General features: G+C 40.3%; 1 protein-coding gene across 1 annotated transcript; it reads right to left on the reverse strand.

Moving 5' to 3' along the window:
• Positions 1–6,505: 6,505 nt before the first annotated feature.
• Positions 6,506–8,357, reverse strand: Fibin (fin bud initiation factor homolog). Its single transcript, XM_059259477.1, has one exon. It carries the CDS (start codon positions 7,991–7,993, stop codon positions 7,340–7,342), a length of 654 nt encoding a protein of 217 aa, XP_059115460.1. The 5' UTR covers positions 7,994–8,357; the 3' UTR covers positions 6,506–7,339.
• Positions 8,358–16,409: the final 8,052 nt, after the last annotated feature.

Here is a 16,409-nt window from a genome sequence, read left to right on the forward strand (position 1 = left end):
AGTGGTGGAGGAATAAAGGCTCCAAAAGATTTCTTAATTTGCTCATGTTTCTAAGCTAACACGTTGTAGAGGTGCAGTGTGAACCAGTCTCTGCCACTACTTCCCATAATTCTAAGGGTGAATGAATCTGTAAGGCAAGGGGAGGGGGTACAAGGGTGAGGAATTTGGGAGGAGCAAGGGGAGAAAGTACTGGGGCGGGATCAAAGTGACACTTGTAAGTTAGGAAAAATACAATTTGGAGGGAAGACAACTTGTAGCTCATGCTCTTCCTGGTTGACATGGTCATAAAATCTTATGGAGGTATCAATGGTTGACCCTAGCTGGCAGCAAAACTTACACTTTTGAAGTAGCTTGGTCTTGGGATGAGAGCTGGGTGTAAACCAAAGCTGTAAAAGACACCCAGGACATACATTTCTTTAATAGTTCACAGAATGAGAACTTCACAACTGGGAAATGCAAGCCATATTGACAGTCCTGGAGTAAGCACACTTTACCTTGTTAAATATAGCAGTCAGTTTCCTTTCCATAAACAGTAGACTGTTGACATACAAAATATCCTTCAGTTTTCAAAGAAATATTTTAAAAGGGCTGATGGTACGATATATAAGTCACCTAAGCAAACGTGAGCTGAGTCAAAACTGTGTTCTATGCCTGCCTGTGCTGAGTCCAAAACAATACAGCTTTTTAAAGTCGTATTGGGATCCCAGCTACCACAGGGAGAAGCCCATGGAGCAAGTGTCTTTGCCAGTTGTACATGTATAGAAATTTGCTATGGTCAAAATGTGAGAATATACATGCAGGTTCTTGAAGAATGTAATTTAATACAATGTCAACTGCTTCTAAGCAAAGAATCACAGATTGATTCTTGCAGAGGCAAGAAGTTTTCATTTCACCCACTATAAAATCAAACTGACAAACCCCCAAACAAACAACAAAATAAAAACTACCCTCCAAAAATAGAAAACTATTAGATAAAAATTTTGTTTAAATTTTACTCATTTATCTATTTATTTTATGTATGCATATCATTTATTTTACGTATGCATATGATACATGCATGTGTGTGTGTGTGCCTTGTGCATATGCGCATGCGTGCATGAATGTGTGTCCTTGTGAAGGTCAGAGGTTGAGGTTGGGTGTCTTCCTCAGTTCTCTGTCCTTTTTTTTTTTTGTGGCAAGGTCTCTTATTGAACCTGGAGGTCCCTGTTTCTTCTGACTGTCTAGTCAGTGAGCCCTGAGGGATCACATATCTCCTCTCCTCCTACTCTAGTTTTATGGTTACAGACAGGTAGTCTCCACTCCTGACTTTAAATGGGTGCTGGGCACCAGAACTCAGGTCCTCCTGCTTATGCAGAAGGCACATTACCCACTGAGCCATCTTCCCAGATCAGGTTTGAATTTTTTTCAATTAAGAAAATTGTGTAAGCGCCATTTTCACTTCACAGGCTATTTATTATATAATCTTAGGACAGAATGTGAGCTGGCAATTCCTTCTGCCCAATCTCCTGCCTGCAGAAAGAGAAAAAATAATTTGGAGGTTATTATGGAAATGCAATAGTCACATTACCTGTTTTTTGTTTTTGTTTTTGTTTTTTTAAATTGACTACATTCTTAGATGGCTCTGAGTTCTGGGACAAGTCACTTTACCCCCTTGTCACTCAGTTTCCTTATCTGAGAAATTAATAAAATACAGTGTTTGTCTGAAACATAATCCCGAGAAGATTATTTTTAAACAGATGGGGAAACACGTTGAGTCATGTCTGTTTAATATGTTCTGGCTATTGTAGTCTTCATTTTGCAAATAAGTTGACTGACTTTCAGAATATTTAAGGGAATCTTTCAAAGTTGTATGGCTAATGTGAGATAAAATTTAGAATCATGAATGGAATCCATTGTGAGTAGATTTAAGATTTTTAAACTTAAAAAGATATTTATTTGTTTATGAATATGAAGAGGAATGAGTAGTAGTCCGAGGCTAGTGTGTGGGAATTGGCTTTCTCTCCTTCAGCATGTCAGTTCTGGAGGGTAGACTCAGGCTGTCAGTCTTCTGTAGAAAACAGTTTTATCTGGTGATCTATCTCAATGGCCCAGATCTAAGACTTTTTGAAACATTTTTGAGGCTAAACATATTTAATGTGTACATTGGTTATAAAACAGTGGATTTTTTCCTAATTAAAAATTTACAAGTCTGTGGGTGTATCATTTATAGATAGCTTCCTCGTTAGGAGTTGAACCCATGTTTATTTCCCCCTTCAAGTGATGGATGGGACCCTTGAACCTACATGGGTCTGGTGATTACTCCGAAGTCTCTCACTCTCTGTACATTATTCAGTTGTGGGTCTCTCGTGTTAACTCCCATCTAATGCAAGAAGAAGCATTTCTAATGCTATATCCACTAATCTATGGGTATAGCAGTATGCCATTTTATTGCTATATTCCTTCAGTAGAATAATAGAATTAGGGTTTTCCTTAGGCCATGGCTTATCCAGTCTCAGATTCTTGGCCACTTTAGCAATGTCAGGAATGGCTTTTGTCTCATGGAGTGGGACTTAGATCCAATAAAAAGTGGTTGGTTCCTCTCACAACATTTATGCCACTATTATACCAGTACATCTTGCAGACAGGTCATTGCTGTAAGCTGTAATTTTTGTAGCTAAGAGATATTGATGATCGGCCGGGCGGTGGTGGCGCACGCCTTTAATCCCAGCACTCGGGAGGCAGAGCCAGGCGGATCTCTGTGAGTTCGAGGCCAGCCTGGACTACCAAGTGAGTTCCAGGAAAGGTGCAAAGCTACACAGAGAAACCCTGTCTCGAAAAACCAAAAAAAAAAAAAAAAAAAAAAAAAAGAGATATTGATGATCACCTTACTCCTTCAGTAGTGTGCAGAGTACCTTATAATACCATGAACACTAGTCAGCAATGCTGAAGCTTCATACCTGTACACAAAAAGCACTGAAAAGATACACAATAAAATGCAAATATTGTGTGTGGAGGAAGTTAGAGGTATGAATGGTTTTGTCTTCTTTGTGTTTATTATGTTTTCCATATCACTAACTTGAGAATATATGATTTTCTTGTAATCAGAAAAAAAATAGAAACTACGTTAACAGAAATAACAAAAATCATGCATCTCTTGAATATATAACTATGACAAATCCTTTATTCACTGTGTTTTATGTTTATACATAATTGTGACTTACGCTTTGGAGCAATCTTCAATCCCCACATTGTTATACTACAATGGTAGTTTTCCTCTTGTGTCTATGCCATTTCTATCCTAGTTAACTCACATTGTGGCAAACCAAGAATGTTTGATAAGGAATATACCCTTAAACAGTCTGACTTTAGATATAGTATTCCCCAAAGATCAGCCTAATGCTAAAATTACTAAAATAATTTACAAAATCTAGTTCTGTGTTTTGGTGGATTATTTTCACAAATTTCTGTATGCTATTTAGAACTAAGACTTATGACACTTCTAATTGTTTCCTTTACTATATTAAAACATTTTAGAAGCTTATTTACTATTTCTATTTTCTAATCAAGTACCATTTCATATCAAGAAGATTTTAATACTTGGTTTTCTGAAAATTTCCCAAGGCAGTTTGACCACATAATTATTTAGGGTGATTTCATATTACTAATGGATTTTATGGATGTCTTCATGATTTATTAAAATAGTTTATAATCTGAGTTTTAAAGCATCTATCATAAAATGTTGTGCCCATTTTCTTAGTGGGTTGTAAATAAGAGTTTAAAAGGCAATGTGCAGCATGTAAGCTATTGGACAGCTTCTTGGTACCGCCATACAAAGTGCCCTGTGGCTTCTGGTGGTCATGATTACATCTATCAGCCTGATTTGGTCATTGCAGAAGATAAACACCTTTTGATGTCAGAAGATGCCTGGATCATCTGTGTATTGAATCATTCATTGGTAATTTTTCTGTGAGGTGTATTGTCTAATACCACCGAGTCTCACTCTCTCGATCTGACCACTTAAACAGTTCCATATTCTATTTTGAAGCATTTTGTAGGTATCTATGTATTTGGGTTCTCATAATAGAAGACAAAATAGCTATTTGAACTGTTAAGGAGTAGATGGCTATGGGATCCCTTACTTGAACATATACCTACTTACATAATTATCAATGAAAGGCAACAGCATGCTTGATTATATATGATCACATGTTTTAACTTAGGGGAGTGCCTAGGATTTCTGGGCCTCAGTTATAAAATTTTTGACAATAGCTGAAACAGTAATAAAAACCTCAGGTAATATTTGAGGTATTTGAAATGTATTATTTTTTTTTCTGTGAAGCCTATTATTTCCTGTTATGGTTTAGATCTGAAATTGCCACCAAAGGCTTGTTAAAAGCTTCATCCGTAGTGTAGTAAGATCATCAGAGACAGACTGGGAAAGTGACAGGATCATAAGGAGTCTGACCTCGCTAGTAGATTAAACTTTTGATAGGTTTTTGTAACTTGAGGATTCAGAACATGAAGAAAACTTGTAATGTGATGAAAACTTTGATGAGGTCTAGGTAAAGCTTGGGATATGTGACTACTGGGGCCTAGATCTTATATATAGCCCCCACCCCCTTTTCTTGCTCTCTTTTTTTGGGGTGTGTGGCCATGATGAGGAGAGAAACCTTGCTTAGTCACCCCCTGCCATTGTACTGTGCCCCAAGTGCACAGTAACAGAGACTAAGGATCTGGACTGATACCTCTAAAAACATGATCCTTTCACTTTTAAGTGGGTGTCCTCAAGTATTTTATCACAGCAATGTAACATGACTAACTTAACTGTTTAATTGAATAAAATTCCTCATATAGTTTGCTGTTACAATGAGAAGAAATAACTTACTTCTTAATGTTGGCCCTTACTAATAATATTGACTTGTCAAAAATGTCAGTCATTTTTTTTTTTTACTGTGTCTAATGATAGCTAGAATAAAAATGTGATTGCTTTCTGTTTTAAACAACAATCCAAAAGATGTTTGGATGATAGATGAAGTCCCAAGGTTTTGTAATTTTTAAGAATTACTCAGAGCTCAGTACCTGGCACAGAATAAGTGGTCAGCAAATACTGGCAACAAACCAACAAAAATCCTAAATTGTATGGATGTGTTTGTAAGTGGATTTCTCAGGGAAGAAAGTATGTGATTTATTTCAGATTCTCAAAACATTTCATTATCTAAGAAATAAAATCCTATTGCTTTGAGTGAATATTTATCACTATGTGAGTAACCAAGTCTAATATCTAATGACAAAGTAGTGAGGAAAGGGTCTGGGTTCCTGCCTTAAGAAGGTTAGACAGGGCCAAGTGATGTCACCACCTGGACTATCTGTTGAGGACTGTTCCCATCATCTCTTTCTACCTGGGAATTCCTCTTTGCCCTGTGGGATTATCTCCACAAGACTCTGGCTTAGCTAGCCATGAATGGAACATTTTGGTTTTGTTGGAATCAAGAATATTAGTGCTGAAAAGGAGCTCACCCCTAATCTATTTCAGTTTTCAGATCTGTAGCAGACATGTCACTGTGCCTCTTCCTTCACCCAGAGGAATGCTGGACAGCAAGTTTCTGTGCCTGTTGAGCTCTTCTTAACATAATCCAGTGCAGCCACTACCAACTGATTGAAATTGTCATGCAGGAGGAAAACAGTTTTCCAGCCTCATCACATTCCAGTATCCTGTTACAACTGGATAACTGTAAAATTAAGAAGATACCATTTGATTTGTCTGTGTGCTGTCGCTGAGTGCTTTGGAGTGATATGTCATTTTGGGTCAGGAAGCCATGTGACTTTACATACTTTTAAGTGCCAAATATCATATTTGTTTTGATTGTTTTTCCTATTCTTTGCCAAATAAAGAAGTAACCTCTTTAAAGCAATCATTTAATTTTCCCCTGATACAAGTCTACACTGCAGATAAAAGCTGATCTTTTGCTTGCATAGAGGGCAGGATAAAGGTTCTCTAATGAAAAGAAGACCATGAACTCGTATGCACTTTGTGGTGGATGCATGTGAAAAGAAAGCATACTTAAGGCGGTGGCGAGTATTGGGCTAGGGGAGAACTGAAATGAAATGCATTCTCACATTTTAAGTCATTTAATTTGAGAGCACAGAACTAGCTTTCAAATTGTTAAACATCACTAACACAGAATGTATACAGTGCTGCCTCTCTAAGATGAGGGCACAGGAGGTGTGGCCCTTTCTTATACTCTTCCAAGGAAGTCTATGAAAAAATGGAGAAATTTAAGACTTTCCAGCAGAAGACTAGAAATCAAACGTACAATTCTGGTACAGGCTAGATTTCTCTCCTCTTTACTGGGATGATGTCTGTGAGCAGAGAGGGTAAGACTATCCAAAACATACTACCATCCTTTATTTCATCCTTATCGTGTAGTCTGGTAAACTGGCTTCACTCCTGTTTTCTCTCTCCTTTGCACTGGTCCCTCTTTGAAATATGGGGGATAAAGATGCAAATCAGAAAATGAGCCAGTACTATATGAAAACATATTTATTGGCTGAATAATAAAACTTAGATTAAGGGGTTTCTAGAATTAGACCCTCCTCCTTAAAATACAAGTTTCCAATAAGCAAAAGTAAGCAGTATTTCCCCACCCCAAGAAGAAAGAATACACTGGCAGCCTAAATCTTAGACACCGAGGGGTGTGTTCAAACCATCTGTTCTTTTGATGGTATAGTGAAAGACGCAGGAAGTCCGCATCATGAATGAACAACAGCCCCAAAGCCTTGCTGCCTTAAATGCTGCATCCTCAACTTACACAAACCCTCAGGGGAAACATGAACATCTCAATGCTGGCGATTTGTATATAAACTTTCAATAACACTCTTACAACAAAATAAAACAACCCAGAACATGGTAAATAAATAAGAGCGAGAGGAGAAGCAAGCAATTTCCTTGGCTGGCAAGCTTGCAACACACCTGTGACTTCATCTGCAAAGCAGGCGCCTCAGCCTTCAGAGAAGGCTGAAGAAGCAGTGACGCCATCCACCATGTCTCGCTCGGTGTGTCCACACAGTCTTCAGGGTGAGGGAGGTTAACCGGTCTTTCCACACAAAATACATCCTTTAGATGGGGCTGAAAGACATGATTCTGTAGAGCTATGAAGCCCCTTAGGAAATACCCCAGGGATTACTTTAAAACATATTTTTAACCGGTGAAAAATCCTCAGTAATGACATAAATAATGCACAAACTAAACCAAAATCAAAATAACTCAACCGCTTAAAGTTTTCTTTCGTTTGAAAAGACAACTTCAGACGCATTCTCAAAGTGCGAATCTGGATAAAATAAAACAGCTACAGTGGAAAATTTAGCCAGTCCTCTGTCCCCCACCCTCGAGATAGTCGCTTTTCAGTCGACCTAGCCGGCTCCCATGGCTCCTGATGGTGAGTGCCAGCAGCTCGTATTTGTCTCTGAGCCCCACAGAGATGTCCAGCGTCTCCTTCAGCAAGGACTTGGTGTGGACCAGCATCCCCAGGAAGTCCTCATTGAGTCTGCTTTCCTGCCGGCTATCCTGCTCCTGGCCCTGCTTGAACTTGCTTTCCAGCTCAGTGAGGGACTTGTCAGAGTTGGAGTAGGCATCCCCAATCTGGTGGGACTCCCGCCTCAGGTACTTGCCGTAGCTCTCTTCCCCATCCAGGTCGTAGGAGATGCTTTTGCTGATGCCCTCCAGGACGCGCCCAGCATCCTCCACCTGGCGGCCCAGCACCGTGAACTCCTCTCGAAGGGTGAGGCTCAGCAAGCTACTGGCTTGGCCCCCGTCCCCCTGGGAGCAGCGCCGGCGATCACTCACCCTGAAGAGCAGCTGGCACTTCTCTGGGTCATCATTCTCCTCATAGTCTCCATCAGGCACGAAGTAATGATGCAGAGTCCCATTAGACATTTCTGGGTACAGGGGACCATCAAAGTAGCCTCGACACAGGTGGCAGAAGAAACCCATCCAGATCAACTTCGGGAACACCATTCTGGATATTTGGGAGAAGAGTTTTAGTTCAGGAACAAGGAATGGGGTCCCCCCCCTGGGAGTCAGTGGCTCCGGGTGACAGCGCCCTCCTCAGCCGGCTTGCTGCACTCCTGTCCTGGTTCCCCGGCAGGCTTCATGTGGCTCTGCTCAGCGCTCTGCACCAGTTCCTCTCTGTCCCTGCTCTTTCTGCTGGGCTGCTGGACCTCAGCCTTGGCTTTTCCAGCAGGATCGCCCTCCCCAGCGAGTGGGGACCTGCTGTTCCAGGTCCTGGCTCTGTGGCCACCTTCGGAGTTCCCTCTGGCTCCAGGGAGATGGAGCTAGTAGCTAAGAGAAGCTGTTCTTGCGTTCTGATACTATTTCAACCCCTGGACTGGGTGGGAATTCAGAGAGCTTTCCCTTTGGCTAAAGATATCCTGAGGATTGCAGGGTTCTCAAATTACAGCTCACTTCGTCATTTGGAAGCCAGGGAACAAGTTTGGAAAGAAAGCTCTCACCAGGTCCCTTATTAAAGGTACAGGGTATCTTTTTCAAGGTTGGAAGAGGAGAGAGCCAGCCTGTACAATAGGACTTAGTTTGAATGAGGGTATTAGAGGATGACTAGAAACATCAAATCCAACTACTATTAGTATATTTAGGCAAGAGGTGATTGCTTTAAAGAAATGGCATCTCACACATTTAATTACTAGGTAAGATATATTTGTACTCATTTTCAAAACGTTTTTCTTTGAGCATAAAACTTGAGGTATTAGAAATAATAATTTTGTTTGGAAATAGTTTAAAGCTTATTTTTAGAAATTAATGCTTCAGAAATAACATGAATACAGAAAATGTATTTTCTATATTCATAGTGCCTAGTTGCTAATACAAATAAAAAATAGAAGTTTTCAGTTTATCAATCAAAGGACAACTGAGACTGAGATGCAATCTATTAAACAAAGTCCTGCTGAGCCTGACTGAGTCTATTTAGTACTTGACTGCTGGGGCCTCCTTTCAGATACTGACAGAGCTGGTGTATTTATCCACAAGTAGAATGCTAAGGAAGCTGTTACTGTCTTAGAGTTAGATTGCAGTTCAGCTGCTAAGGTAAAGGATTTAAAATTAAGTTTAAAAAAAAACCCATTCTAATTAATTTACGAACACTAACATTACCACAGTGGGTTTAAAGAAGCAACCCAGACATCTGTCCAGCTGCCAGTTCTAGAGCATCTCCATAAACATATATGTACTCAGAACACCAAGTCCCATGGCCATTCCAAAACAATGGAGATCCTAATAATAAGTTGTGGGTTCATACTTTGCACTTTCTCCATCAAGTGCTTTTCTCTTTTTAATACTTATATAACTTGTCTATCACAGCCAATTTCTTCAACTTGAACTTCTTGATTGAACTAATCCATTTGGAAGTCTGCACTGTGTTTAGCACCACATGGAAATCCTTACAGAGTTTGTCTCTCTGGTTCTGGACATGTTCCCCAAACTGTTTTGTATCATGAAAGCAATGGCTACCGGATTGCTGCTGCTGTGACTGCCCAGTTCCTCTCAACTTCTGGCAAGTGATGCCAAGGTTTTGCGGGCTCAGCACTACCATACTCATTGAAGGTCCAATGATGGGATAACCCAATGTGTGCCCCACAGGGGAGCTTACAGCCACACTGGGCACAGTGGCTGCCATCTGGGTCATCACCCCAGCCTTGGGGACAACAGCAGGTGGAGTGAACAAGAGCAGATGGCAGGGGGTGGGGTGCGGGAGGGTGTTGCCAGCAGAGCTTCAGGTGCTGAGCTGGGTAGAGCTCTCTTATGAAGGGCCCTGATGGACACCAGGACCATGTGGGACTTGTGATACCAGCTTCCATGTGGTATCCTAAAGGTCATCTCTGTGCCTAGAAATGTGGAACTGTGAAAAGACTACCAGTTTCTTAAAAAGAAAAAAAAATCTCTTTTTCCCACCAGGCCATTTTAGGTTTTGATTTATAAATTGTTAAATAGCCATTTGATAGGCCATCCATTTGTTCAAATATTTATTGAACATTTATTATACATTGAATTCTGTTTCCGGTATTGAAAATACAACAGTGAACAAAACTAGAAACAAACCATTGCTTTCCAAGAGCTTTTAATCTTTGGAAGTGCAGGGAGAATGAAAGTAAAATAAATAAACTTACATTATATAATGAATGATTTCAGAATTGTGGAGAAAAGAAACAGGAAATAGGTGGGAAAATAGAAGCAGGAAGCTATTTCCATAGCTATTTGCTATTTCTGCCTTGAAATGTAACTGAGCCACTCACTCTGAGTGTCCACTGTTCTGCAGAGTCCCCCTTGGCACCACAAGGGGCGGCTTTCATTCAATGCACACGGCCGTGCTGTTGAGAGGGCTGTCATCACTGTCACTGTCACGGGCAATCCAAACTCCTAGACAGACAATGAAAAACCCAACTAAGTAACTAGTTATTTATTTAGTGTAAAATCACACATACTTTCTGAAGCACGTTCGTGATGGCCTTGCATCTTAGTTTTCCTCTAGACATTTGACATCATGAAAATGTAGACCAAAGCAACGTTTCCTCAGTCTTTATGCCAAGTAGAAGACCAAGGCTCATTTTCATTCTGTCCCAGCAGAAATCTCCAACCTTCTCTAATTTAGAGACTGAGCCGTGGGGCTCGCAAGAGATTGCCTCATTCCATTTCCCTGGGACATTCATGAATGACAGCTGATGAATTTAAATTGCCTATTTGGCCAAAGAAAAGACCAAGGATTTACTCAGATCCACTCTACTTCTTGCACAATCCACCCCCCTCTGACTTACAAACCAATTCAATCATGCAAAGTTGTATTAATGACTCACTACCACTTTCCTACTTACAGGATGTGGCTTTAATTAAACATATATACCAAAACGTACAATAAAATATTTCAGCCTGTAACCAGTTGTTCTCCAGCCAGAGTCAGGCACATAGAGTCATACAGTCATGAATAGAAGAGATAGGAGTATTTACTTTCTTCCTGTAATAATTTTATCTAAAGATACAAACACTGTGCCTTGAATCAGTAAGGAACTATTTCTGTGCCAGTGAGTTCATGCAAATTTCACTCTTACTAGATATAAAGGAAAAGTCATTGACTTACATACACTTTTAGATTACGGTTTCAGACAGACTTGGTCTAAAACCTAGTTTTCTTTTATTATCTCTTGGTCCCACTACTGTAGTGGGTAGTTGTTCCAGATTTGACCTAGTGAGGCTTCCAGTAACTGCCATGCCTATCTATGACCTGCCCCTGGGGTGGGGCCCAGAAGGGAGCCCTAAAGACCGGAGATCAGGATGTGCCAGGCCTTTTGGTTCCTTGTGATCCTGGGTGCTGGATGGTAGACCAAGCAGAGTTTTCCAGAGAACACCACTAGACTGCACCTCACCTCTCCCGGATCCTGTAACCAACCCCTTTACTAGCTGTAAGTTAACCCCCCCAAAAAAATAAACCTCCTTTTTAACTACATGGAGTTGCCTTAATAAATCCCCCAATACACTAAATCAGTTTTTATTCATTATTGGGCAGCACCATTCACTTGTGTTTCCAAGATTAGCAATCTCTTCTAGAGTTATACTCCACCTTTTTTGTATCTAACAGGAACAGCAGTTGGCTTTTCTGTAGTTCAATCCAGACCTCTTGTATCAGCATTGGTGCCCACGACTGGTCTCACTGGATTTATCTATAAATTAAGATGATGATAGCCTGAGTCTTGGGATAAGCCTTTTTGTTTAGGAAAATAAGAGCTCTGTGTGTCAGCTAAAGGTATATCATATGAACTGAATGGCTGGTTAATTTTGGGTCCTCTTTAGAAAAGGGCCAGTATGGAGATAGACTCAAGAAAACTGTCTATGAATGGTCTCCCTACACCATACCTCGTTTTTGTGATGCACACCTGGGAGACACTGATACCTTTTGCAATAGTGTGATTAGAAGTGTTTAGTAGCTGGCTAATGGGGCAGGGCTTCCATATGTTGCATTTGCTGATTTTCATGTGTAAATATACTGATAAAGAAAAAAGTTCCTCATTATGGCCGGCATTATTGAATGTAGAGGTGGGGAATGAACACATTAGTATATCACCACACAGCATTCCTCCCATACAGACACATTAGATGAGCTGAGTTCAAGAGAAGAGGAAGTAGTGAAAGCCTTGCAACCCTAAGTGATGATTTCTGCATACATGTCCCCTTGTTATAGTTTTTAAGTTACCAATTTAAATGGTGCAGATTTTTTAAATGGTAGTATTTAACAACTGGCTTGTAAAATTCCTGGAAACCTAACAATCAACTCTCAATAAGCAGTGCAAGCCATTTCCAACAAGCTGTCTTCAGCACACCATGGTCTTTTGAAGAAACACTTCATTTTTTTTTACCTCATAACAGTTTTTATTGCTTAATATTTAATATGTGCCAGATTCCATCCTGGGCTTGTCTGTTAGGGTCAGAGCTAAGGTGGCTTCTGGGAGTTTGCCTAGGAGAAGTGAAGCCAGAGGTAAAGTCCAAACACAGCATAAGGACAGAGTCTTCTAGAGTAAAACTGAGGTGTGTTATCTGCTGATAGGGAAAACATTTGAGTCTAGACAGAACATTGAGGCAGCTAGTCACAATGCATTATAGCCAGTACTGGGGAGAGAGGGAGGGAGAAAGAGAGAGAGAGAGAGAGAGAGAGAGAGAGAGAGAGAGAGAGAGAGAGAGAGAGATATCAGTCAGTACTTAGTTTGTCTTCTGTTTGTATTCAGTATAGGACCATTGTCCATGAAATGGTGTTGCCCACAGTTGAAGTAAGTCTTTTCACTGTAACTATCCTAATCCAACACAGACAGGGCCAGAGACTTGTCTTCTAGGTGATTCTCGATCCTATCGAGTTAGCAAGTGAGCTATATTCACCATCAGAAAGTTTAGAATGATTGGGTCACCAAACTGTACCTTGAGATCCTAGAAAGAGACACTATTACATTCCCAATATTACAAACTGGACCACATCAAAAGGAATGAAAGACAAAGGGTGCTGCTTGGGGACATAGTAGATAGAGATCCTGAGGTGAGAGGATCAAGGTTATTGAGTAGATGGGGACAACACAGACAATAGATAAACTATTAGGCACTTTGGGGATGCTTTAGTCAACTAAAAGTTAGTAGCATTTATTGAGCAGTGTTTGTTTAGAGAATGTAGGAAGAAAAGAGGAAGAAAATGAGGAGGGGCAATGGAAATGACACCATTGGTAAAGGGCTTACTATGCAAGTATAGGCACTGAGTGTGATCTCTGGAACCCATGTAAACGTTAAACATGCCAAATGCTTTTTATACCAGCAATGGGAAAGTAGAGATAACCTTTTATCTCTACTTTCTGGGGTTCATCTGGGGTTCTCTGACTAGTCAACCAAGCTCAATAAATAAGCTTCAAGTTCAGCGAGAGACCTTGTCTCAAAAGTAAGGTAGATAGCACCTGAGGAGTGATACCTAAGATTGTCCTTGGGCCTCTGTGTGTGCACACCACACACACACACACACACACACACACACACACACACACACAGAGAGAGAGAGAGAGAGAGACAGAGAGACAGAGAGACAGAGAGACAGAGAGAGAGAGAGAGAGAGAGAGACAGACAGACAGACAGACAGACAGAGACAGAGAGGCACATATACAGAGAGAGAAAATGGAAAGAGGAGAAAAAGATGAGCAAGAACTGGGGAAGAAAGGTAGCAAGGAGAAAGGAAGAAAAATAAAAAGTTAAATAAATTTATATAGTCTCTGTTACATATGTATTTACTACATTAACTGTTTTCTACACCATTGGTTAGGGATGGGAAGGAAGCCATTAGAGTCTCAAAAGGGACATGGTTATTCTAAGTAATGTGAATATTTCATATATTGGATCTAGCTAGATTACACAAAGCAAAAATCTACTATTAGGGTATTCTAGGAATATAATTGATAGAATGAATCTATGTATTTATTAAAAGGGACTTATTAGAGCGGTTTACAGACTATAATCTGGCTATTCAACAGTGGCTGTCTCCTGATGGAAATGCTAAAAATCTAGTAAGTATTCAGTCCCTGATGTAGATATCTCAGTTTGTCTTCAATTTACATTGGGATCCCAAAGAAATAGGCTCAAATATTAAAGAAGAAACTCCTTGGTAGCAGAATAGATGGACTTGCCATCGAGAGTGAGAGCAACCAGGATAAAAGCAGAGCTTCTTCCTCCCATGTCTGTTTATGTGGGCTGCTACCAGAAGGTATGTCCCAGATTTAGGGTAGGTTTGGATCTCAAATGATCTGTCTTAGTTAGGGTTTCTATTGCTGTCAAAAGACACCATGACCACAGCAACTCTTATAAAGGAAGAATATTTAATTGAGGTGGCTTACATTTTTAGAAGTTTAGTCTACTATCATCATGGTGTGACATGGTGGCATGCAGGCAGACATGGTGTTGGAACAAGAGCTGAGAGTCATATCTTGACTCACAGGCAACAGGAAGTGGTCTGAGACACTGGGTGGTATCTTAAGCATATACAAGACTTCAAAGCCTGCCTGCACAGTGACACACTTCCTCCAACAAGACCACATCTACTCCAACAATGCCACACCTCTATAGTGCCACTCCCTCGGGGGGCCCTTTTCTTTCAAACCACCATGTTACACTCCCTGGCCCCTAAAGGCTTGTAGCCATATCATAATGCAAAATGCATTCAGTCCAACTTCAAAAGTACCCATAGTATACAACAGTCTCAAATTTATTTAAAAGTCTAAATATTTAATTATAAATTAAAAGTCTAATTAAGTCTAAATATAAAAGTTTAAATTATTTCAAAGTCTTTTCTAGGATTCATACAATCTCTTAACTGTAATCCCCTGTAAAATAAAAATAAAAAGCAGATCACGTATGTCCAATATATGATGGTACAGGGTATATATTATCATTCCAAAATGGGAAGGGAGCATAGTGAGGAAATACTGAATTAAAGCAAGACCAAAATCCAGCTAGACAAACTCCAAACTCTGCATCTCCACGTCAAACTCTCCATCAGATGTCAAAACGCTCTTCAGATCTCCAACTTCTTTCAGCTTTGTTGACTGCATATTTCTTTCTCTTGGGTTGGTTCCATTCCATGTTAGCAGTTTTCCTCAGCAGGTATCCCACAGATCTGGCATCTCCAACATCTTGGGGTTCTCCAAGGCAATCCAGGCTTCAATTTCATAGTTTCATGAAATGGCTTCCTTAGGCCTCCATTCAGGAATACCCCTGATACATACCTGGCCTCAGGGACTTTTCTTGGTCATGGAGGTAAATCCTGCATTCCCTTTCTTCTATCTTTAACTCTAAATCAGAACCATGTGTCCAAAGTTGCCAAGTTCTGCTGCTTGCTCAGGCTGGAATGTGCCCCCCTGCCCCTTGTTCAATTATATCTTCCCCAGTTTTCTGCTTTCCTTCACTGACTAAGCTTTGCTGTCATTGAAATTGCTCTGTATACCAGGCTGGCCTCAAACTCAGAGATCCACCAGCCTCTGCCTTGTGAGTGCTGGGACTAACGGTGTGTACCACCACACCCTGCTCTAAGCTTTGCTTTAATTTCTTTCAACAAGTTGGTGCCCTGAGGTCACCACTCCCTTTATTCCATTTCTTAATCTGTTTATCCCCTTGAACACAGAATTTAGCTCCATTCCACTTTCTGGTGCTCCTTTTATCCTCAAATATTTTTCCTTGCTCAGCTTGCTCCTTTCCATTATATATCTTCATTAGAATTAACACTAGTAACTACACAATGGAGTCTATAATGAGCTGTTTTGAGATTTCTTCTGCCAATGGAATTAATCCAAAATTCTTTGATTTAGTGTCAGGCAAACTTTTTGGACAAGGGCAAAAACAGCCACATCCTTCACCAAAACATCACAAAAATGATTTCTAGGCAACGTACTAAAATTGTTCTCCTCTGAAATATCTTGAGTCAGCCCCCACCGTTCAAATCACTCTTAGTACCACCGTCTTCCATGTTTCTATTGGTATGGCCCATTAAGCAGTGCTTAGCTTAAAGCATTCCACTGCTTTCCTATTCCAAACTCCTAAAGTACAAATTCCTCCAAACAAAAGCATGGTCATGCCTTTCACAGCAATACCCCAGTCCCTGGTACCAACTTTTATCTTAGTTTGGGTTTTTTATTGCTGTGAAAAGACACCATGACCACAGCAACTCTTATAAAGGAAAAACATTTAATTGGGTTGGCTTACATTTTCAGAGGTTTAGTCTGTTATCCTCATGGTGTGACATGGTGACATGCAGGCAGACATAGTGCTGGAGTAGGAGCTGAGAGTCCTTACATCTTGACTCACAGGCAACAGCAAGTGGTCTGAGACATTGGTCAGTATCTTAAGCATATATGAG

Source organism: Peromyscus eremicus, chromosome 4 (genome assembly GCF_949786415.1).
Source record: "Peromyscus eremicus chromosome 4, PerEre_H2_v1, whole genome shotgun sequence".
Lineage (NCBI taxonomy): Eukaryota > Metazoa > Chordata > Mammalia > Rodentia > Cricetidae > Peromyscus > Peromyscus eremicus.